Raw genomic sequence first — 25,542 nt, forward strand, 5'->3', positions numbered from 1 at the left:
CAAGCCGTCAGCTGTAGAAACTTGCCAAACCATTGTGCTTGACATCAGCATCCTAAAAACTACAGCTGACATGCAGTCTTTATTCATATCGACCTTCTTACCAGACAAGTAGCCTGTTTTATAGCATCTGCCACCAGCAAAGGTTGAGGTGCCATGAGAAGGTCATCAGCCAGATAATTCGGTTACAGTGAAGATTACACTCACATAAGAAGCAGTCTTATCAAGCCCTGAGATTGTACCCGTATTCTGGCCAGCAATAGAGCCATATCAAAGGCTTTCACACTTTCCATGTGAAGGAACAATGTGTAACTGGCAGCTCCCACACACTACAGCCTCTCAGATTTGTTTCAAACATCTATCAATTTTGGCAGTCACAAAAAGATGCCTCCCATTTCTTTAAGTTTTTTGTCAATATCTTTTTGCACCATTTCACAGCGGTTCAACAGCTCCGAAAAGCAATCCTCATCATAATGACTCACTTTTGAAGGAGCCGGGAGAAAATTAATACAATTTCTGCTGGGATATCTTGAATGCCAGTCATCATTAGGAAGGCTACCATCATGTGCCATGACCAGAGAATGCTGCTCTACTTTACCTGCTTCAGCTGATTCCTGGTCTACCTTCCTACAGTAATCATCCACCAGGTTTTGAAGAGCAATTTCTTCATCAATAGGGTGCTCAATCATGCTAATAAAACTCCTCACATCTCTGTCAGATGTGACTGATTCTGGCTGTGCTTGAAAGATATCCAGTATAACATCCTCAGAGGTACGAATTTGCTCTAAAAGTGACACTTCAGCATCCTTTTGTACTGCTGAAAGACCATTGTTCTTCATGATATAGCCCAGATCTGCTTCTCTTTCAAGTAGTGCAGCCTCTTGCTGCTCCATTTCGAGAATGTCGTTCAAATTCAGTGTCATGTGATCAGTAAAACCACTCTCCATCCTAATATCTGGCAGTCCATCAGGAACAGATTCTTCTCTTGCAAATACATAAACAACTGTGGGTGGTTCAGCCTTCAAAAGTGCTAGTCTCATAATATAGAAATGTTGAAAAATAAGACTCCAGTTGGGAAGTAATACACAGTTGCCATCTGTCTGCTTCAAAATGCAGCCCTTCTGTAGTATATCATGTACCATTTGTAGAGTCAGTAAGTCTCCTGGCCTACTTCCAAGTAGCTGATTCACATATCTATGCAAAGATTTCTCCAATGCTATCCTTTGGGATTTTAAACTATTGCTTCCTGCATTTGTGCCCCTGGACATCAGCTGGAATTGGGGAAGCTGAGAGATCCCAAGAGCTTCAAGGACAGGCTGCAGACTCGTAGACTCATTCCAACCAGGATTGGGTAACAAGGAACCCCCACTCAATGAATCTTCCTCCAGTATCTCCCAAAGTTCATTAGGAGGCCATTGAAGATTGAAACTGCTAGCTGTATCACTAATTTCTTTAGCCGATTTCATCAAAGCTTCATTGAATATTTGAATACACAGGTCAGGAGTCACTTGTGTTGGTTCCATGCACGACAAGACTTTGATCAGTGGCTTCAAATGCTCCAGCACAAGATCTTGGATATGCAAAGAGCGTAGATTTGGTTGTTTGGGTGCCCTTGAAGAAAGCCAAGAAAGACCCTCTCTCAGAAATTTCTCAGAAAAGAATCGACCCATTCCAGCACTTCCCTCCAAAGATATGCTACAGCTTTGGGAAAATTTGGCTTCATCTTCCTCTGAGATCGGCAGAACAGTCCAAGCACCTATCTTGGTCTTGTCCAGATCATTGATGCCAAGCAGAATCGCAACAGCTTCTATATCATCTGAGAGCACACTAGGATTTTGAAATGCTGTTTTCATAAATACTGAAAGATCTGAGCATAGTACGAGCAGTGGTAATTGAACACCAGACTGCAGCATGTTTACAAATTCATGAAGCCGTGTGCGTTCTTCATTCAAAGGGCTACCTTCACGTAGCATAAATATGAGACCATTTGCACCTTGACCAACTTCATTGACCTCTACACTTTGGCGACTGCATTGAACATCCTTTGCAATGTAGAAAAACAGGCAGTTGCACATTTGACTTTGGTCAGGGACACACACCAATTCTTGACAAATAATTGTAGATGGCAACCCCTCGGCATTTTCCCTATCAAATGGCCTGTGTTGTAAAAGTTTAGCTCGTAACCACTCACTGGCAATGTTCCTTTCACAGTGCTTGCTTTCAATGGCATTTTCAGATTCCTGCAAACCAGAGCACATAAGAATTTTCCAGCAAATAATCTTGCTTGCCATATTCTTCCATTTCAATATTGGTGCCACAATCTGAGAGACATCTAGCCCCACCCACATATTTTCAAGCTTAGATATCCGACTGCTTTCTATCTGTTTGATGTCCAGATTAAAAGTTGACCCAGGAGCGATTGAGGTATCCTCTGCATCAACAGGGCCCTGTGTTGTGAAGACAGACACAATGAAGTTCCTTAAAAAGTGAGATCAAGTATTACAAACAAAAAGGCAAATAAGAAAAATGAAATATATTCCATAAGCAAGGAAGAACATGTCAAGCAACTCACAACTTTGTTTCTTTGCACAGGAAGCCCCAAGTGAAAAGAACCCAGTGCATTGTCCAGCTTCTGCAGCATCCACCGTCTTTCTTCTGCTTTCACAGCAGCCCTTAACTTCCATCTCCTGCAACAACATTCATGCATATTCAAGAAATTTGGTAAAAGAGGAACAAGAATTCCCCGAAATTCCCAAGGAAAAGATCTTCACCTCAAGATAAGACAGAGTTTCCCACGATTGGCTTCTTTTTCAAGAGCAGCCCATTTTTGGGCTGCTTCTTGAGGGTCCACCTCCACTGATTGTTTATGTTCTTTCACTACATTTGCATACTCTGACTTCACATCTTCAAAGCGCAGCCGCTTATCACTTGGTGCCAACATATCTTCATTTGTCCCAATAAAAAGCACATTCTCTTGGTCAAGGAGCTGAATGCTCTGTTTTTTGCGCTTCCCCATCAAGTACGATTCATTTTGCTTATCTTGTTCAACACTTTCAAGAGTCCGGGTTAAAGATGAAGTCTGTTGTTTATCAAAGGATGAACAGCTGTCTTGGTGTTTCCCCTGCAAAAACCACTCCCCTTGCTTGTTGTGGTGAATACCTTGAAACATTAAATGTTCCACTTCATTGTCAGGTTTGATATGATCTGTAGATGCAATATTAGGCATCTGCAACTCTCCTCTTTCATAAACCTCCCCCTTTAGCAGAGAGTGCGGTACAACTACATCACCCTCATTCTGCTGTTCATCCTCTACATAGTCAGGCATTTCTTCATCACCAGGTGTAGCTACTGTGGCATAGGAATTGGCCTCCCTTCTGAATGAAGCAACCCTGTCAAGAGTAGCTACTTTCTTGAATGAAGCAACCCTATCAACCACAGGTATTGTTGACATTTTCTCATGGCCTGATGTAAGGACATCATCTCTTATTATTTGTGACCTTTTCTCTTCCACTATCTTGGACCGTCTAGCCTGGAAATCCTGACCTCTGTTCAAGAAAGGGCCTTCTTTCACTATGTACAGTTCTTCATAATTCTTCAAGGAAAATCCATGATATTCAGCCAGGGCAACAGTGTCTTCACCCTGCAGACAAAAGACAGCATATTAGCATGCATCATTATTTCCATACAAAGGCTAAACCACTATGAGTGCCCTTTCTAATCATATCCTCACCTCTTGCCCCACCACCTCCCTCTGGCGTAAAGAGGAAAAAGAAACAAATAGCAATCTGGAACAACACATTTCCAAGGTTGGCTACTTCACCCAATACATGCCAACAGAAGACTTGAAACTGTAAAAGCCTGTACATTTTACTGTGCAAATTGAAATACTCCAGGTTTTGGATACCCAGATCTATAGCCAACAGCTTAATATGACAAGGGAAGTGTTGATTTTGTTCAGAGATTTAAATAATGGTAACACAGGCAACTTGAACAAAGCAACAACCTAGATATATATGCTGAAGAAGTCTACTGGTGTTACACAACTTAGATACCTTATGCAGTTTTGCATACATCATTGCTTGAAATTTCAAACATCAAAGGCATAGCTCCACATTGTTTGCAGACTAAGAAAACAATTAAGTGTATTGATAATGTTAAAACAGAAAAACCTATTGATTCAGTTACGCCATCTCACACTTGTCATATTGCATTTTATGTCCTGTAGATAGGACACTCCATCAATGGATCTATGATCCGGAGTGATTTGTTGGCCAAGCTAGAAGCAACCGATAGTTTTCGATGTGAGGTTTTTCCCTGAAGCCCTAAACCGGACTACAACACGTGGGTTAGTCACGGTGAGATACAACAAAGATGGTTTTGTGCCTTACAACAGGCAAGATCTAGACATTCTAGCAACCAATTTTCCCGTGTTTTCTAGAAGAGTGTTCCCAGGTTTTCCACAATAGCTAGCAAAGTTTCTCTTGGAACCACAAGTATCTATCTTTGGGTTTTACAGTTGAGTTTGTTGGGATAAAGGGCAACGCCCATGTCCGCCCGTAAGGGCTAGGTTGTACATAGTACATATACCTATCTAAAATCATTATTGAGGTACACACTTCAGTACCACAACCGTCTCTTCTTTCTCTCAACTTGCATCTCTACACAAAAGCTCCATTGCAGCTAACTCAACAAAGTGGTATCAGAGCTTGGTTCAAGCAATCAAGAGCTTGGCATTTCTTCAGGTGCAGGAGCTTGAAGTTGAAGAAGAGTTCACTGTGAAGAGTCTACAGACAGGGCAGCAAGGTTTGAAGCTTCTTCTTGAAGCTTGAAGCTTCCCTCTTCATTTGAGCTTGTCGGTAGCCATTATTGGCCACTTGGGGACCCACCCCATCATCTCCAACACTTGGACCAGCATTCCAACCTCTTCAGGGCTGAAGGCGTCATCAGTGTGGGTATGGAGATCTCCATTTCAGCATGCTCAGTACCTACAACAGCTGCTCCTTTTCATTTGGCATCATGGTTGGGATCCAAACTTTGCATCTAATGCTTAGCATTGAGCATTGAATTGTAGTATTACACTTGGGGCTGATATACATTCAGCTTCAGGTCTAAAATACACAGAATTCAAATCTGTAATAAACAAGGTAGCAACTATTTCTTAAGTGAATAATGCTTATGATTCGCCTATGTGATGACTATCTGATGCCCATTTGGTGCTACATGACTTGTAGATGTTATGTCCATCATTAGAGATCATTTTGGGGCTATTAGAGTCATCATTTTGCTTGGTTTTCACAAATATTTGGATGCTGGAATAAAAGGGCTGAATGACATTTTGACTGTGTATGCATTATGTCTTGCTTCTAGACTTGGTCTCAAACATTCTAAACCAAGTATTCATGCTTACGGTTGATGTTACATGCTTGGATTTTATTCCGGAATGCATTTGAGCAATGAATAATGCTCATTTTTAGATCAGCTTTATCTACATGCCTATTGCTGTACATTCAAGACAGTTTCTTGCATGTTCAGGACAGCATACCTCACTATCAGGAAATTTGATATGTTTCTATGCAACAACATTATGATTATGTTTTGAGCAGCTTTGCATGATCTTTGGAGCTCAATCTCAATCAGTCTAAGAGGTTTTTTCAGTTCTGAATTTTCAGGAAAGATTTTTCCTAAATGTCAAGACTACACTTCTGAATTGCAAGACAGCCACTTGAATTGTCAAGAATTTCAGGACTGCACTCCTGAATTGTAAGACAACCACCTGTATTGTCAAGAATTTCAGAATTGTACTCTCTTTTTGTCAGGATATTGGTATGTTTACTATCATTGAATGCTTTTGAAACATTTTGGGCAATGAATTGATGTATGTTCTTGCTACTACATACTTGGGGATATTCCTAACATACTACTGAGTGGATTTTGAAGTTTCCATTGCTTGGCATTAGCTGCCATTTACTGTCATACAGTTATTTGGCTATGAATCATGGCTAGCAACAGTAACAATCATCTTATCCATATCAAGAAGCTTGAAGGAACACACAACTTTGCAATTTGGCAAAAGTAGTGCTATAATATCCTTTGCAGAAGAAGCAAGCAAAGCCGATTAGAGTAAAGGGAATAAAACCACCTGATGTAGAGCAAGAGGACTGGGATGAGCTGAATGAACTTGCACGCTCGACCATTGAGCTATCGATTTCTGATGCCTTGCTGTTTAATATTAAAGGGTTAGATTCTGCTTATAACATTTGGAAGCAACTTGAAGAATTGTATGCCCAGAAGAGTATTGCAAGAAAAGTCTACTTGCTGAAGAAACTCATGGATTTGCGTATGAAAGAGGGTACTGCAATGTCTACTCACCTTAGTGAGTTTAACTCCATTTTCAGCCAGTTTGCCACTTTGAAGTTCAATATTGATTATGAGTTCAAAGCTATGTTTTTCCTTTGCACTCTGCCAGAGAGCTGGGATACCTTCAAGACTACTATGAGCACTTCTAATGCTATGATTTTGTACGCTGATGTAGAGAGTGCTCTACTCATGGAAGAAATGAATTGGCAAAACAATGCATCCAATAAGTCCTCCAATGCTTTGCTTAGTAGAGGCAAATCACAACAGAAAGGCAAATCTGATAGCAAGGGATCATGTAATAAGGATGTTGAATGCCATCATTGTGGCAAGAAGGGTCAATGTAAATGTGACTAATATAAATGGAAGAAAGAGAAAAGGGAAGGGCAAGAAAACAGATGATAGCAAGGAAGAGAAGAAAGAGAGTCAACCTGCTAAGAAAAGTAGTGTAAAGATCGAAGAGGTGAATGTAGTTAGCCACGAGAGCGACAGTGGGAATGATGTACTCTTTGTCTCTTCATGTTTCAGTGCACATGCTTTGATAGCCGATGCGGATGATGATATGCACACTTGGATTTTGCATTCAGGTGCCTCTTTTCATGTCACCCCTCACCGTGAGTGGTTTACAAACTATACAAAAGGTCAACATGGTGTTGTCCATCTTGGGAACAATTATGCATGTGACATTGCAAGCATTGGCAATATGCAACTACAGTATGCTCAAAAAGAATTTGATTAGTACTAGACAGCTAGATAACAATGGATTTCATACCACCTTTGGTGATGGGAAATGGAAGATCTGCAGAGGATCTAGGGTTATTGCCAGAGGCTCAAAGATCAATACATTGTATCCTCTCCATGTATCTAGTGTGCGTAACCATATTGTTGCCATGACCGAGCAACCAAGTGTTTCCTTGTGGTATGATCGGTTGGGACACATGAGTCAAAGAAAAATGAAAGTACTTTCTCAATTTGGGTTACTTGTCTTGTCTTCATTATGCTAATTTTGAGCATTGTGATCATTGTGTTTATAGTAGCATGCGTAGACATCTCATAAAAAATCTCTTTCACTAAAATCTTTGCTTCTAGAGTTAGTATATTCCGATGTATGTCAGATGCCAAGGTTATCTCTAGGAGGAAAGAAATACTTTGTCACATTTGTTGATGATGCTACTCGAAAGGTATGGGTTTACCCTATTCGTAGCAAGGACGAAATGCTTGACAAGTTTCACAAATTCCTGGCATTGATTGATACCCAGACTGATCAGACACTTCAATGTCTTCGCTCTGACATCGGTGGAGAGTATGTGTCCAAAGCCTTTCAAGCATTTTGTGACAGCAAGCAAATAAAGAGGGAGCTCACTCCCCCTCATAATCCACCCCAAAATGAAGTTCCAAAGCACATGAATCGGACCATACAGGATAAGGTCCGTACGATACTGTCTCATACTGAACTACCCCATGGCTTTTGGATAGAGACTATTATGACAACGGTTCATCTAATTAACAGGTCATCGAACAGGTCTTTGTTAAGATAAAGGTTCGGTTTTAACCCCCTCGTGTATAGTACATGTGAATACACCCTTACATGTCGCAAGTATAAATAAAATTTATTCTTTGTGTACCAACAAATTGTCAGTACACTCTTATCGATTTCGTACTCACTCTGCTCACTGACTCTTAAGCCGTCACATTCTCTCTCGCTCATGCTTGCTCAACCTCCATCTCTCTCAATTGTGCTCTTCACTCTGCTCCCCGCTCAACAACTGGTATCAGAGCTTAAGGTTCTGTGCACACTTCCCAACGTCTTACCAATCAAACACAAACAGCACGCAGGCGACCTTCAACAAGCAAGTGACAGGTAGACTCGATTGGTAACAAACATGCAGACAGGCAAGCAAAAGGAAGGCGACTTTCTGCAGCGCAGACAACCAAAGCGACGGTTCTAGCAGACGAACATCACGGTTCCTGTAGGCGGGTGACTGGGCGACGGCTTCAATGCAACACGGAGGCATCAACTAACCAGGGGATCACGTCAGTCGTCACGCAATGGTCAACAACCTCCCGTCAGTCTTCTAAAATCAAAATTTCTTTTGATTTTTCAATTACTTGCCTTAGCGGTTGTTCACATGCCGAAAACACAAATCTCAGATCTGTGAAGATTCGAGCCAAAAATTTAGAGCTTTTTCTAGATTTGATATCATTCATGCTTGTCAGTGATTTTCGAGTCAGAAATTGCAGATATTGCGCGCGGTGACCTCAATTAAATTCGGGATTTTGCCAAATTTGTCAAAATTTTACACTTTTGAGTAAAATTTCCTAACATTGAATCCCAAAAAATTTGGGACTTTTCATGAATTGGCAAAGTTTTGCTCAGTTGCGTCAGATTGACTGACATTTATGCAATTTTGGACTTGAAATTTTGAGGGTTTGCACAGAATTTGGTAAATTTCAGCATCTTTTGCCCGTGTGGTGACTAGTTCATGTACAAACAACAAAAACTTATTTCTGGTTGAGAAAGAACAGTTGTGTATTTTGCTAATTCAACTCTGCTTCCGCAAATTACTGCATTTACTCATGTGTTTGTGATAAAATGGCTGTAACTTCTTCCAGTTCAGACATTCAGGTTTGATGGTCATGGCTTTGACCATTGGAAAGACCGTATGCAGGGCATTTTGTTCCTAAAGGATTGTGAGGATGCTTTGCAGGAAGATAAACCCGCACTAATGTCTGATTCAGATTGGGCCAGAGTAAATAAAAAGGTTATGGCTTACATAAAGACGGGTGTAACCGATGACATTCTGACAGACATTAAGCGTTTAGATACAGGTTATGCAATATGGGAGAAGCTGAAAACTACTTATGAGATCACCATACCTGTTAATCAGGTGCATTAAATGCGCAAGCTGGTGAATATGCGACTGGATGAGTCAAATCCTGCAACCGAGCACTTGAGTGCATTTACAAGGATTCTCAATCAGCTCAAAGATGCAAATTTGGACTTTGATAATAAGTTAAGGGCGATCTTTTTGATCGTCACATTGCCTGACTCGTGGGAAACCTTGATGGTTTCACTCAACAATAACCCCAATCTCTCATATGATGGGGTGAGGGGTTCTATCTTGAATGAAGAAATTAGACGCATATCTAGTGGAGAAGGCAACAACTCAGCTTATGGTGTAAGAGGCAGGGCTGAAAAGAAAAATGCAAATGTAGGGCACAAAAACAGGAGCAAGAGCAAAGGAAAGGAAAAGAGTGATATTACTTGCTATCATTGTGGTCAGAAGGGCCATAAGAAACCTAATTGCAGGTATTACAAGAAGAAACAAGAGAGAAAGAAAAATGCAAGAGACAAATAGAAGAAGGAAGAAAAGACAGATGCATCAAAGACAACCAGAGGCAAAGAAAAGGCCAATGTGGCCTCTAGTGTGGTCATAGAGGAGCTTTCACATACAGAGGCTGATGTATTATGAGCAGCTGATTATGATGCCCTTGTATGTCACATGCATGATATGCAGATTACCAAGACTAATGTGATTCATGCACTTGTCAGTTGATGATGGTATCACTCACACTTGGATTGTAGACTCTGGTGCCTCTTTCCATGTGACTCCTTGCTTGGAGTGTTTTGCTATGTTCAATGCATGCAGTTATGGAAAGGTGTATCTTGGAAATAACCATGCTTGTAGTATTGATGGGATTGGTACAGTACACTTGTCTTTAGACAATGGTCAAAAGCTTGTGCTAAAAGATGTCAGATATGTGCCTGCCATTAAAAAGAGTTTACTATCTGTTGGTCAGCTTGACTTGCATGGCTAGAGGTTCACATTTGCAACTGCTCTCCAAACAGGTCCTTAAATAATGGCATCCTTGAGGAGGTTTCGTCTGGCAAATCGGCTTCATATGACCATTTACGCATATTTGTCTGTGATGCTTTTGTGCATGTTAGGGATAAGCTGAGGAACAAACTTGACCCAAAATCCACCAAAGGCATCTTCATGGACTATGGTAATGAGGGTGAATTTGGCTACATAGTGTGGTTACCTTAGTCCAAGAAAATTATTCGCAGCCGTAGTGTTGTGTTCAATGAGGCAAAATTGCTGAAAGTCACTTTAGCCTCTAATGAAGATCTGAAAAAGGTGAAGTTTCAGAGTTTGCAGCCACCTATTACTTCAGAATATGAGCCTCAAGGTGTTGTACCACAGGCTGAAACTGATGATCAGCCAGTTATCTTTGAGCCAGATGATGATGGACAGCAAATAGAAGCACAAGGAGGTCATGGACAGCAAGATAGGCTTGCTGATTATAAAAATGCAAGTGCTGGAAATGAAAATGAAGGTGTTGTACAGCATACTGAAAATGGCTTACAGCAGCCAATAAATGCTGAAAATAACATACCTCCAGATATAGACCCAATTCCTGAAAATGTTGATTATTGGGTACGCAGGTCTACACGCGTAAGAAGGCAACCACATAGGTTTGAACCCTCCTTGCATTATGTGATGCTTACAAATGAGGGTGAGCCTCTTACATACAAAGAGGCTAAGTCATGTGAGTTCAGCAGTAAGTGGGAGCTAGCTATGTAGGAAGAGATTAAATCTCTATATGCAAATGATAATGATACTTGGGAACTTGTGTCACTACCCAAGGGAAGGAAGCCACTTCCAAACAAATGGGTGTACAAAGTCAAGACAATTGGATGGGAAACCCAAGTACAAGGCAAGGCTAGTTGGCAAAGGTTATGCACAAAAGGAAGGGATTGACTTCCAAGAGGTCTTCTCACCTGTTGTGAAGATGACCACTTTACGTGTGCTTTTTGCTCTTACTGTTGTTTTGGATTTAGAGCTATATCAAATGGATGTAAAAACAGCTTTCTTGCATGGTGACATTGATGAGGAAATCTACATGAAACAGCCCGAGGGCTTTGTGTTCTTGGAAAAGAGCAGATAGTGTGTAAGCTAAAACACAGCCTGTATGGGCTGAAGCAAGCATCACGACAGTGGTACAAAAATTTTGATACTTTTATGCTATCTCATGAGTTTACACACAGGCATGCAAATCATTGCTTGTACATGAAAAAAGATACAGATGGCAACCCCATCATACTTATTTTGTATGTGGATGATATGTTGCTAGCTAGGAAAAGAAAGACTAGCTTGGATGCTCTCAAAAATCAGCTGAAATCAACTTTCTCCATGAAAGATTTGGGGAATGCAGAGCACATTTTGGGCATAAGGATTCATACAGATAGAATGCAGAAATTGTTGTTTTTATCTTAAGAAAAGTACATTGGAAAAGTACTAGACAGATTTAACATGGCTGAGGGGCTGTTTCTTGGTGTTCCAGGTTGCAAAACATTGTTGCACTAAGTACCATTGAAGCTGAATACATATCAGCTATTGAAGCTTCTAAGGAAGCTATCTAGTTGAGCAGACTTGCAGATGATCTCGGCATGTCCATGGGTACTACAGTTTTGGGATGTGATAGCCAAAGTGCTATGTATCTGGCTAAGAATGCATGTATCATTCACGCACAAAGCATATAGATGTGCCATATCACTTCATCAGACAGATTCTGAAAGATGGTCAAATCACATTGACCAAGATTAAAACACAAGACAACCTTGCAAATTTTCTCACTAAAAGTCTAAGCAAAGCTCAGGACGCGTATTGCATTTGACTAGTGGGGGTTGGTTAGCTAGAGGTTCACATCGAACCTTTAAGTGGGAGGTTGTTGGGATAAAGGCCCAATTTTGAACCCCCCTGTATATAGTACATGTGAATGCACCCTTACATGCCCTAAGTATACATACAATTTATTCTTTGTGTATCACCACATTGTTGGTACACTCTTATCAATTTCGTACTTTCACTCTGCTCACTGACTCTTAAGCCGCCACATTCTCTCTCGCTCACGCTTGCTCAACCTCCATCTCTCCGAATTGTGCCCTTCGCTCTACCCCCCACTTAACAATCTTTGGCAACAAGAGTCTCTCACGAAGAGTGGTCGGGCAAGCCACCTTCTTATGCTCATTTGTGAGTGTTTGGCTGCAAGGCTTTTGTGCATATACGGAAAGAAGAACGTAGCAAACTGGAACCAAAGTCCTATAAAGCATATTCCTAGGATACGGTCACGAGGGTGAGATGGGGTATAGACTTTGGGATCCCGAGAAAAGAAAGATAGTATGCAGCAATGACATCATCTTCTGTGAAGATTGCATGCATAAGCAGCCCGAGAAGACTGAGAAAATCAAGACGGTTGTTTTCAGGGAGGATATACCTTTTAGACAGCCATTTGTGCCCACTGGACAGCAGCGTATACTTGCTATAGATAACCCTTAAAAAGCAGGAAATGGTGCTAAAAATGACCAACAAGGTATTGCCCATGGAACACCACAGTTTCAGCCTAAAATCATGCAGTTAGTACAACCTAAACTCTCAAGACAGCATGCAAGAATTTCAAGACAGCAACTTGTACGTGCAGAATTGCAGGCCCATATTTCAGGATAGCAACATGTAAATGCAGATCTGCATGCCCAGCAGCCAACAAATGCAAAACTTCGCTGCGTAGGTCAACCTGACCTTCAAGACAGCCAAATAGGTTTATTCCTAGTGCGCAATATGCTGCAAATTATGTCATGTTTACGGATTGTGGTGAACCGTCATGCTTCAAAGAGGCAATAACTAGACCGGACAACAAGAAATGATTCAAGGCCATGCTGTCGAAAATGAAATCACTTCATAAGAATGGTACTTGGGACTTGGTGCAGCTACCTAAAGGGTAGAAAACTCTTCCATGCAAGTGGGTTTACAAGATGAAGGTCACTTGTAGTTTTTTGCCAAAGTATAAAGCACAGTTAGTTGCAAATGGATACAAGCAAGAACATGGAATTGACTTTGACGAGATCTTCTCTCCCATAGTCAAGATGACTACTCTAAGAACCATTTTTGGCTTGGTTGCAACTGAAGATATGGAGCTCATACAGATGGATGTAAAGACTACATTCTTACATGGTGACCTGCATGAGGAATATATATGTAGCAACCTGAATATTTTGTTTCTAAAGGCAAAGAGACGATGGTCTGTAAACTAAAACAGAGTTTGTATGGGCTGAAACAAGCATTGAGGGAATGGTATCATAAGTTTGATACTTTGATGCAGTCTCAAGGCTTTCAAAGAAGTCAAGTTGATCACTGCTTGTACATCAAGAAGGCAGCAAATGGCAGCGTGATTATCTTGGTTCTGTATGTTGATGACATGCTAATTGCTGGCAGGGATACTCATGCCTTGGATTCATTGAAGCAAAGTCTTCATGGCAGCTTTGACATGAAGGATCTTAGTGACACCAATCACATTCTTGGGATCCGGATACTCAAAGATAGATCAAAGGGGTTACTCTATCTATCTCAACAAGAGTATATATCTAAGATTTTGCAACGTTTCAATATGGAGGAGGGGAAAGCAATCAGAGTTCCATTGCCTCCATATGTGAAACTTGGTGCAAAGGACAGCCCTACATTTGATGATAAGAAAGTTGAAATGGCCAAGATTCTGTATGCTTCAGTTGTTGGCAATTTGATGTATGCTATGATTGCTACACGTCCTGACATTGCCTTTGCAGTGGGAGTGGTTAGAAGGTACATGGCAAACCCTGGCAAAAAGCATTGAGAAGAAATGAAAGATATTATGAGATACCTCAAGGGCATAAAGGATTTGTGCATCTACTTTGATAAGCAGAAGACATCTGTTGTTGGCTTTACAGATGCAGACTATGCTAGACATGCCGACTGCAAGAAGTTCACTACAGGGTATATATTTAACTTCACAGGGGGATCTGTCTCTTGGATATCCAAGCTGCAAAAGTATATTACACTGTCTACTACGGAGGCAGAGTATATGGTTGCCACTGAGGCATGCAAAGAAGCCTTATGGCTATCACGTTTAGTTGCGGAGCTTGGGATTACTAAGGTTCCTATTCTCCACTGTGATTGTTAGAGTGCTATCATGTTAGCACGGCATCCTGTCTTTCATGCAAAAAAAAAACACATATAGATGAAGTATCATTTCATCAGACAGATACTTGACAACAAGAGCATTGAGCTGGTCAAGGTGTACACTGATGATAACCGTCTCTTCAACTTTGTGCATACTTAGACTTAGTTTACTCTTTTCCTCAACCTTTGAGCACATTATCTTTAGGGGGGAGATTTTTGGGATAAAGGGCAGTGCCCGTGTCTCCCTATCAAGGCCAGGTTGTGCATAGTACATATACCTATCTAAAATCATTATTGATGTACACTCTTCAATACCACAAATCGTGTGTCTTAATCTCTTTTCTCTCTCAACCTTCATCTCTACACAAAAACTTCATTGCAGCTAACTCAACCGAGTTAGTGCTATGGTTGACAGAAGACTTGGTGCTATTGGCATATGAGTTCTTAGGGCCACTTGAGATGAGTAGCAAGAGTATTTAATGACAGGCTATCTACAAGATATTTGGTATAATCATGACGGACACAACATAAGCTATACTCACAACATACAACATAAAGGAAATGCACACCAAATGCAGCTCCCAACCCTTGAGCCAAACAAGCTCTCCTCCGAGCCTAGGAACTAGCAATGTGCTAGGTCACGACCATCTCCCCACAGTTGCTATCCCATACCACTAACCCACATCGTCCCAATGTGCAAATGCATAGGCCAATGGGCTGACTGTCAAAGAGTGGTGATAATACAATCATCTCCACAAATGGGCCTCGAGTCCTATAATAGGACTTGGCTGCCTTAACCATAAAGTTTTCCTAGTACATTTGCACTAGGTCACTTTATGATTATTGTGACCAATGTCCCTAGCACCCATTCAGATATCCGCTTCATCTCAAGGGGCCTTGCAAACACAATCCTCACTTTGATAGGGTCTAGCAATTAGTCCAAAATGGACCTGGTAGCCCAAGAAGCTTTGCCGTTCTAAATTCCCAAACGCAGTCCAAACGCAGTCTACTAAGAGGAAGATGGTAGAGAAGTGTTCCATTAGAAATGAATTGTTATTTAAACAAGGCAAATTGTGTGTGCCCAATGATGAGAATATCCATAAATAAAATTTGTATGAATGTTATGATGTGCCAAACATGGAACACCCTGGTATACATTGAACTTTGGCCTTGATTTTTTTATATTATTAAATAAGTAGAGATGTTACATCCTTCATAAGTTCTCGATAAAAAGTGGATTAGTATCTCCATGGACATTGTGGTAGGATTACCCCTTAGAAATTGAGGTCATGCTACAATTTGGGTGATGACCGACCGATTGACAAAACTAGCTCAATCCATTTCAACGAAGATAATGGTTAAAAGCCATGAATTGCCTAGTCTCTTTATTCAACATTAATGTAGACTATATGACTTAACGGTTTGCTCTAAGAAATTGTCAGTGAGACTATGATTCTTATTTCACTAGCTAATTTTGGAAAACAATCTTCTAGAAATTGGAGACTCAATTGTCCATGATTGTCCTTAGAATATCTTGAGACCATTGGAATTTGATGGACAAAACAAGAGGACAAATCATACCATGGAGGATATGATGCTCTCTGGTAGACAATCTAATTAGGAGCACTGTCTTCCTCAAACTGAGTTTTCTTATAACATCGCTCTTGTTATAGCCCATTTATGCTAATGTATGGTTATGAGCTGAACCCACCAATTGTCATGGAGCTCAAAGAAGTAAAAATGCAAACTTGCACGATATACAAGAGATCTTGATGATTGCAACCAAAAGCATTAGAACAATCCAAGATCGTGCGACATTTTATGCTAGTTTTATGCTAGCCAAAATTATACCCGATGCCACTTTTCCATTGTACTTTTAGATTTTTGTTTATTATTTTTGTATCTCTCTTCATAAACTTTTCCTCTTGTTTGTCCTCTTGTTTGTACATGGATGCCTCACACTTATTGTAAAAGAGCACTTGTTGCATAACTCTCATGTAGGGGCACATTGGAGTGTGTGGAGATACACTAACATAGAAACTCAAACAAAATCATACGACATAGCACAAACTCATAATAGAACACAATTAGGGTTACCGTAACTCAAAGACCATGAACAATGAGAATAAGAAACTAAATGAATCTGAATAGAATACAATGCCCATGCAGCAAACACACTATGCCATGAAGGAATACTAACCTATAAAATTCATTGTCTCGAGGATAGGGGCAGAGAGTATGAGTTGGAGAGTGTCATATTCTTGACCGATCCCAAAACACAGCAAGGCAGCCTCCGTAGGTGTCTGACAACAGAGCAAACACAGATTTCAGCAGCTTGGTCATTGATAGAGCGGCAAAGGAGGGAGAAAATCTGCAAATGCAGCTAGAAAAGATAGTGTGGCAGCTGTACAAGGGCTGATCAGCACAAAACCCAGAACAGGAGAGTGTGCAGCAGACTAAGTGGCAGCAAGCTGGTCAAAATGCAGCCTGCACTGCAGTCACAACAGTTCTTGGCAGGTCTCACAAGCCAAAAGGTGAGAAACAGCAATAAACACAGCCTTCTGCAGAGGCTGAATGCAAGCGACACCAGATAGAGAGTGGAAAGCGGCAGGGCTGACCGAAACAATAGCTGGAAACTAGGAAGATTGCATAGGAATGCTAAGAAACAAGTGCCTGTGGATGGACAGCTCCAACTAGATATCCTCTGCGAACAATGTGTGGACATCAAAGCTTCAGCACCTGCAATTTGCAAAAACAAGATTGATTGAGTGGGAGAGCAACCTATCTATATATAGAAAGTTTGGGTCCTCCCAAATTAGGATTTGCATGTGGGACACTAAAACTCTCCAAAACCACATCTCTTTTAAATAAAAAGGTTAAATTTATTAATTAATTTGAGTTTTCGGTTGGTTAATGAACAACAGAGTGGACCTTGCTGCATGATCATCTATATACTTGCATACTCCCTTTACATACACATTCTATTTATGTTTCTTCTGCACTCGGAAATGCATCCCTTGTATTTATAAGCCCCTTCTCAACTAAAACACCGTGCATTGTATAGCATGCTTTACCCTTTTACACATTGAGCATAGATCCTAGATAGCTGTTAGCACTCATGTTTGTCATGCCTTGTCATCTCTTACCTATGGACCTTAGTCTAAGTCAAACAAGGACTTTAGGAGCTCTAACATGTCTATCACTTGTTTTGATGGAGGAGGTAGCTCCTTCTAGAGCAGCCATTTCATTGCCTTTCAGTTCATTTTCTTCTTCAATCGAGATGTTCTATGCATTTCCCAAGAAGTCTCTACATTCGTTGATCTCAAATTGTCACCACTAGTTTGCCACCACCCTCCCCATCTTATTCCTTTTCTTCAACACCCTTGCAAGTAGTTGGGTTATTTTCTTGTTGGCATGCATGTGAGCCAACCATAGCTTTCTTCATTCGACACTCACAAAACAAAATTTGGGGATACAAAATTACAAGAAAATACAATAGAAGCCTTTTAAAAAAAAACCACTTGGACTCCCCTAGAAAGATAACCATCCCCTCTATAGTCTTGATAGATTCCCATGCAACCAATGTGTACCTATTGACCAATGCCTTAGCTACTTTGGGGTTGGACCTCGTGGGATACAATAGAGATAACTCCTCATCACCTCTGTAAGCTTGGTAGACAATTGGTGGCCAACATGCACCCTTTGTCCAATGCTATGGCTGCTTTGGGGTGAGACACCTTGGGCAAGCTATGCTTTGCGGATCCTCTCAACTCGAGTTTTTAGGTTGAGAAGGGTTGTTAAGAAACTCGCCTTTAACTCATTAAACATCTCCAAAACTCAAGTATTAAATGCACCTAAAATTTAAATGCATCTAGAGTGTCTTTACAGCCATTGCCCATGAACATTATTGTTGTTGTCACAAAGACCTAAAATTTTAATGTTTTTCTTAGCATTTGATTTAGAATTAATCAAATGTGCAAATATGACTTGCACATGTGATGTGCAGGTTAGTTATATCACAATGTGAGACTTCGGACCCCAAGATATTAGCCGGTACCAAAGCCAACAGTTGTAACAAGTTGAATTTGACAAGTACTCGGTAGTACATGGTGTCAAAAATTGGCCTAGATCACTTTATTAGCCATAAGTATCAATGGCAACACTAGGGACTTGGCAACTAATTAATTAATGTCAATCCAAGGGCTAATGAGTGCTCAGGAATACTTGGATGATAAATTGGCCTAGTCAACTTAATTGTAAGCTTATTAGATTATTTCTCTAAGCAAGAAATAATTAATAAATTAATTTTTAGTATTAATGTTCTGAAAATTAATTTAATAATGCTAAAAATGGATTAGAAAAGCTACTACTTGGCAAAACTTGCCCATGCAACTAAAGAGAAGGTTGTTGGAGACTCAAAAGAGCTCATTCCAACTAGATGCAGGTTCAACCAGAGAAAGGGGAGGTCAACATAGCTACAATAGGGTATTCTAGGCCAATTGCAGCTAGGACAAGACCTATAAGGACTAATGAATTGCCCAAGAGGGCCTACAGCTGAGGCCACTGCCGGCAACATATTGGGCAAGCGACGTCCTATTTTTGGCTTCCAAACAGCAAACAATAGTAGCAAATGCAATTGGGATTTAATCAATTTCTTAAAATAAAACTCTGAAATTTCTCTCTACTATATTCTCTCTCATCCTCCAATCATTTCTCATTTCCTCTCAAATTCTAGTCACTGGAGATGGAGATTTTGCAAAAACTATTATGTGAATCCTAATTTGTAGCAAAAATTAGAGCTTGGCATCCACCTTGGGAAGTGTGCTCAGATTTGCAAGCTTGGCACTTGAATTTTAAAATTTAAAATTCAAAAATTTCAAGAGATTCAAGAGGCCAACCTACCAATAGTGATTTGGGGCTAGATTTGTCACCCAAGGAGCATAGTGAAGGCCAATACCCCGAGCAAACACAAGGACAAATTGTTTGGAAAGGCTTGTTGGTAATTTGCGATAGCAAAGAGGCATTTGGAGAGCAAAGAAGGTTCAAGGTATCTTAGTATACTCATCCAATTTGCAATAGAAGATACAAAAAATACCACAAGGGGTGCTAGTAATGTTGCATTTTCATTGTATGTGAATTCCATTATTGTTGTAATTAGTGTAAAATCAGGTCATTGCAACCCTTTCTTTGAAAGGAAGGATAGTCTCATTGTTCCATTGCCAGGATACCATCAACTCCCTTGAATTGGTGGGCTCGAGACATCTTATTGGAGGTCAAAAGTGTTGTCTAGAAGTTTTGACCATGTGTCCCAAACTTATGGAAAATTCCCATATTCTCCAATATGGTGTTGCATGGATTTTTGGATAAATTCTATAAATATTACACCTTAGAATCAAAGCAAAGATTCGTTGACATGTATCAAAGCAAAGACTCTTTGACATAAATGAAGGAATTTAAGCTTAGGAATATATCAAGCCTCTCTATTTGAGATCTCATTGAGGCATAGTAGGTCTATTTATCAAGCTTATATCAAACCTCTCCTTGAGATATCTTTAATGTACAAATTATCCATGTGTTCAAGCTTATATCAACCTCTTCTCTCTAAAATCTATTTAAAATAGAGATTGAACTTTTGGGCTAGATAGTTTTCAACTTGACCTTGTGGGGAAAAGATTTCTTCTGAGTCTCTCTTTGATGAGGCAAAGCTTGGCCATGTGCTCCTTGTGTCAACCCTCTCAATGATGAGGCATAGTATGGCTATTCATCAAGCTTATATCAACCCTCTTCTTGAGATATCTTTAAGTCACAAAATCACCATGTGCTCAAACTTATATCAACCCTCTCTCTTTTATATCTCTTTAAAATAGAGCTTGAACTTTTGGGCTAGATAGTTTTCAACTTGACCTTATGGGAAAGAGAGTTCTTCTCACTCTCTCTTTGATGAGGGATAGCTCAGCCTCTTACTCCACCCTCTCTCAATGAGATCTCTTTGAGGTAGAGCTTGGCCATATGCTCAAGCTTATAGCAATCCTCTTGAAGTTATGCTTGAGATAAACAAGAAATACAAAGGGAGCCAAACCACGAGCATTTATATTATCATCCATGGTCGAATATTTCAATTAAAAATAGTGTTCATTTTGTACATGGATAATGGAAGTCAATCATATAGACCCATAGTGTAGGAATACATTACTTCGCTAATATATGATTCAAGCCAAAAAGCAAATACAAAGGAATTAATATTGTGAGCATTTGTATCTGAAATTGTACTCAATTGAGCAACTACAACAAGGATTTCATCTTATAATGAGATGGAATCAAGCAATGATGATGCATCTAATTCTGAAAATGCATATAATGTAGGGGAAAATGCAATGCCGGATCCTAGAACAAGCTCACAACATGAACAACAAGAACAAAATATGGGTGTTGACCAAGAAGCAACTCCTTCTATGCCACAAGATGTTGGTGACCAACAAGGTAAAGAATATGATCACCAGTTTAAGGCTCGGTTGAGAACAACAAGAAACATCTTTACCTAGATGGCAAAGGATCCACAGTTTGAGAGATTTTTGAATTCTCCCTAGAAGGACAAGGACGAGAAAAAAATGTCATCCTCAAGGGCTTTGGGACAGTTGCCGTCTCAAGATGCACCAAAGGTTGGTAATGAGCAAAAGCAATTAGTGCTAGTTGAGCAAGATACGCAAATGCAAGGCCATCTTGCTAGTGCCAATGCAATGGGTCTTGGATAGCAACGCATACATGCAAGTATGGGGAAGTCAGGATACTTTGGTGGTGGTACTATATTTCATGCTATGGTCGGTCAAGGACCACATACAAGATGTTGAAATATTTGTTTGAGCATATGAAAGGGTGGTGCCTTCTTTTGTATGCAAATGTAATATGAATTTGTCTTTATAGTGTGGAGAGATGAGGATGATGAGTGGAAGGATAAGGATCTATGATAGCAAGTCAAACTTAACCCCATGCAATGTATCCAATGTACACATGAGCCTATTTCAAAAGGCAAGCTAATGCAATGATTGGATGTGATTTTCCTTGCTTCTCAAACTTGTGGCCTACATTATTTAAGAACCTCCATGAAAATTTATATTTTTCAATTGGTATCAAAGCTATATCCTTGAGACTTGTGAGATAGAGAGGCATCCATAGCTACGCGTGCTTGGAGAAGCTCAAGACAAGGGAAAAGATGTTGCCCAAAGAAGCTCAAAGATCGAGGTCTGCAAGAGGTTTTCCTAAGCAAGGTATAGCTCTCCGTTGAGCTTATTTTTCTAGTCCGGGTAAAAGGTTTACATCCTCAAAAGAAGAAAGAAGGGCAACCATCGAAGCATCCTTATCTGGTTATCTAAGTTTTTTAAATTGCCTGCCAAGCAAGGGGTCAACCTAAACCCCCAGCTTAACGGGCTTGCTTAAGGGCCCTGCTTGAGCAACTTGCCTATCAACAAGAAAAGGGCCTACTTATCAATCAAGCAGTGGACCTACTCTCCATACCAAAGACAAAGAGTTGAAGAGAAGAGAGAAGCTTGAAGTTCTAACTTTGTAGCTTACTGCCGAGGATGATCTACACCGAAACAATCAAGTTGCACTACATAAAAGGCTTGACCAATGACTGATACAGCACCCTGCCTGCAACGGTTTTTTTTCTTTTCTTATCCATTTTCTTCTAAACCTTATGAAAACTAAGGTCAAAGGCTTAATACTCTCACTCTTTTCACACTTGTTCTCTCTCTAAACAAGTTAGTTTAAAAGCCCTGTTCACATTGGTTTTTTCAAAGTGATCACTTGCAATGATTGATCACGTAGATTGCTATCTTGCACCATCCTAAATAATGTAAATTGCATTCGTATAAAACCAGTCCATTAAATATTATTCATGCATATCTAGCATTTTGGGAATCTCGTTTTGTAATGAGTCAGACACTGCCAAGCATTGCTATAAACTTGATAAGACCTATCCGTAAAAATAATAGCCTTAAATTCCAATATTTCCTATGGCATTGAAAATTTTGAGTGTGGGAAAAAATATCACACTTAGGCAACTATTGAAAGAAAAGGAACTTATAGAGTAAGTTGATGTATCAACAAGCAAGGACATTGTGTTCTTTACAAAGAAAAAACCCAAAGAATGCTACCACTGCAGAAGAAGAGAACACATCAGCACCGAATGCAAATTGAAGCATCTATCTAAATGCAATCACTGTAAGAAGATTGTGTGGACACCGTGAAGAAGCATGTAAATTTAAAAGACAGTCAAATTTCATGGAAGAAAACAACCGAGACATAAAGGCATAAAGACACAATTTCTAAAGACTGCAGACAAGAAAACAAAGAGTTGAAGAGTAATAACTTGACCACCCACTACCAGTAGCCATAGGATGCACCTAGTAAGGAGGAGCAATCAATCCTTGTAAAATCCATCATGTAACCACCTAACCACCTTGCAATAGCCAAATAAGGCACCAAGGAAGGTGTGGTGCCTTCTTTGTATGCAAATGTAATATGGACTAGTCTTTAGAGTGTGGAGCGATAAGCATGATAAGTTGAAAGAATAAGAATCTGAGATGGAAAGGTAAACTTGACCCAATGCCATGTATCCAATGTATGCATAAGCCTATTTAAAGAGGCAACAACCAATGCATGATATGCAAAACCTAATGTATTCGACTATGGCTGGTGAAATGCACAACCCCATGTATTGTAGCATTGGCATAATGCATGGGGCACAAAGTTGTATGTATGGTGATGCATCTATACCCCTCGGTGCTTATTGCAGCAGCTAATAACTTGACTCCCAAAGGAGCAACAAAGAACTACAATCAAGATTGAAAAGGAGCGAAATTTGAGGCCTTCAGTGGTGCACAAGATAGGCTGAAAGCTTTGGCTTTCATTCAGCAATTTGATGCAGCCTATTTGGGAGGCAACTTCACCAAATCCTCCATGATTTGAAAGGTAGTCACTTTCTTCAAGGAAAATACATTGCAGGAGTGGTCCATACTTTTAATGGAAGGTAGAGCACCAACAACATGGGTAAAATTTAAGCAAAAGTTTGCTTCAAATTGGCTGATAAGTACTTTTTGAGGTAGACATTATGATAGCTTGGAATAAGCTAGATGCAACTCAATGAAAGAATTCGGAGCAATATAATAAGAAGTTATGGGATGCATTGCTGCCAATGACTTCTTACCATCTAATTCCCCTTGATGAGCAAGTTAAGAAGTATATTTGTGGAATGCCAAATGGAATCGAGGATTTTTGTATAAAATCCACCATGTCTAGCATGTCACAGCTTGTAGAAAGAGCTAGTATAGCCAATACTTTGGTATATGGAAAAGATTTGAATTCCCAAGACAGTAATGAGAAGGCAAATAAGAAATTTTCAAAGGCTGAGAAAAGGACAGATCTGAAAATCAAGCTAAAAGGAAGTAAAAACAAGGGCTAGAAAACTGTTGCACAATGTAGGGAATTCAGGGCTGCAAACAAATATTTTGTTTGTGAAGAGGAGGATCACATACCAAAGGACTATCCCAATAGGCAACAAGCTGAAAATTCTGAAAATCAAGGATATCTAAAAGGAAAAAAGCCCAAAACATCCCTTGGTCTGATGCCCGAGGTAGTTACAACATAGAACCGGGAAACACCCGAAATGCCACTTAGGAGGACCCAAAATGCCGAAACATAAGGAGATAGGCCCAAAACGTGTTTCCCTAGCCGAACCACATAGCATTTTGGCTTTGGGAAACATTTCGGATTCACCCATTTTTCCACATCCAAAACAATCTTTTTCTTTTGTTTTTTAAAATGTGGCTAACTTAAGGATTAATGTCTAAGGTGTTTCATTCTTCATTTTTTATGTTTTGTATCAGTTGGTTTTAATGCTATCATTTTTAATATTTCTCTTTTCTTTTAATGTTATCATTTTTTTAATGTTTCACCTTTATTCTTTGAGTCAACAAGGCTTCGAGGCACCAAACAGTCCACATGTGTGTGATTTGTTCTAACTTCAAGAAGATCATGGCTTGTTTCTCTCTCTCTCTCTCTCTCTCTCTCTCTCTCTCTCTCTCTCTCTCTCTCAGACCCCGGCCTCGGCACCCATATCACCCCACCGCCACTAGCCCTGCCCATACCCGACTTTTTCGCCACCTCCCACCACCGCCCATCACGCATCCGCAACCACAATGAGGCCGGATGCCCACATCCCCTGAGCAAGCCCCGGAACCGTGAGGAAGGGATGGGCTCGAACAAGACATCCCCATCACCAAGCAGCCGCACAAGGGGGGAGAAGAATGAGAAATACTCAGCGATTTGGAGCAGCATTGACAAGGTGACAGACTACCACACAAGGAAAGGCATGGAGGCCTACGAGATGTATGCAAGGCGCATGACCAAGACATTAGCAACATCAAGGAAATCATGGCAGCAATGTGCGCAGAAACTACACACCAAATCAAGGAGGAAATAAGCACGAAAGTGCAAGAATGGAAGAACGAAATCTACGCCGAGATCACATCACACTTCACCTCCTAGAAGGTGGACATTGAAACGTCCCTCCAGGAGAGAAACAGGGTGATCGAAGAACTGAGGCACGAGCTCGATGAATATAGAAACCAGCTGGACCTACTCAAGGAGGAAGGAGAAATCACCGAAACAACGCCCACCAAGGTGCAGTCCGAGATCAACGAGTTGAAGACACAAGTAACAAAGGAGCTCAACACGTGGGCGAATATAGTAAAACAAGCACAAGCCGAAGTGGCCGAGAACTCCAAATGGATTGAGGTAGCCAAGAAGTCGCCAACAAAGGAGTAGTTTGTGAACGCAGCACTGGAGGAGGAGAAAAGGAGAAAGCTTAGAGCGCTCCACATCCGGGTGGTCGGATGGAAGGAAGGGGATAGCCCCCTGGCACATGCCCAACAGATATGTGGAAAGCTGGGAGTAGAGGACCCTCAAATAGTGGAGAATGCATGGCGTGTAGGGAAAGACCTCACCAAGGGAAGGCCTCTTATCCTCAAATTTGCCAACTTAGAATCCAGACGAGCCTTCCTCTCTAAAAGGACATCTCTAAAAGGGGAAAAAGTCTACCTGGAGGATGACCTCACACCCGCACAAGTGGCACACCGTAAAGAATGCATGCCACTGATCCTGGAGGCTTGCAGAGCGGGAAAATGGGCAGTATACAGAG

The 25,542-nt window shown here is 40.5% G+C and overlaps 1 protein-coding gene across 1 annotated transcript in view; it reads right to left on the bottom strand.

Moving 5' to 3' along the window:
* Positions 1-356: 356 nt before the first annotated feature.
* The window catches only part of SAC3B (SAC3/GANP/Nin1/mts3/eIF-3 p25 family), a 104,392-nt gene continuing 79,206 nt past the window's right edge, over positions 357-25,542 (bottom strand). The window contains exons 9-11 of the mRNA XM_087698030.1: positions 2,769-3,637; positions 2,570-2,684; positions 357-2,444 (exon numbers count right to left, since the gene is read on the bottom strand). Coding sequence (XP_087554156.1) covers positions 372-2,444; positions 2,570-2,684; positions 2,769-3,637 — 3,057 coding nt within the window. The 3' untranslated portion in view covers positions 357-371. The remainder of the gene's footprint in view (positions 2,445-2,569; positions 2,685-2,768; positions 3,638-25,542) is intronic.

The sequence above is a fragment of the Lygodium microphyllum genome, chromosome 17 (genome assembly GCF_053477565.2).
Source record: "Lygodium microphyllum isolate KBCC chromosome 17, Lygodium_microphyllum_v1.1.10, whole genome shotgun sequence".
NCBI lineage: Eukaryota > Viridiplantae > Streptophyta > Polypodiopsida > Schizaeales > Lygodiaceae > Lygodium > Lygodium microphyllum.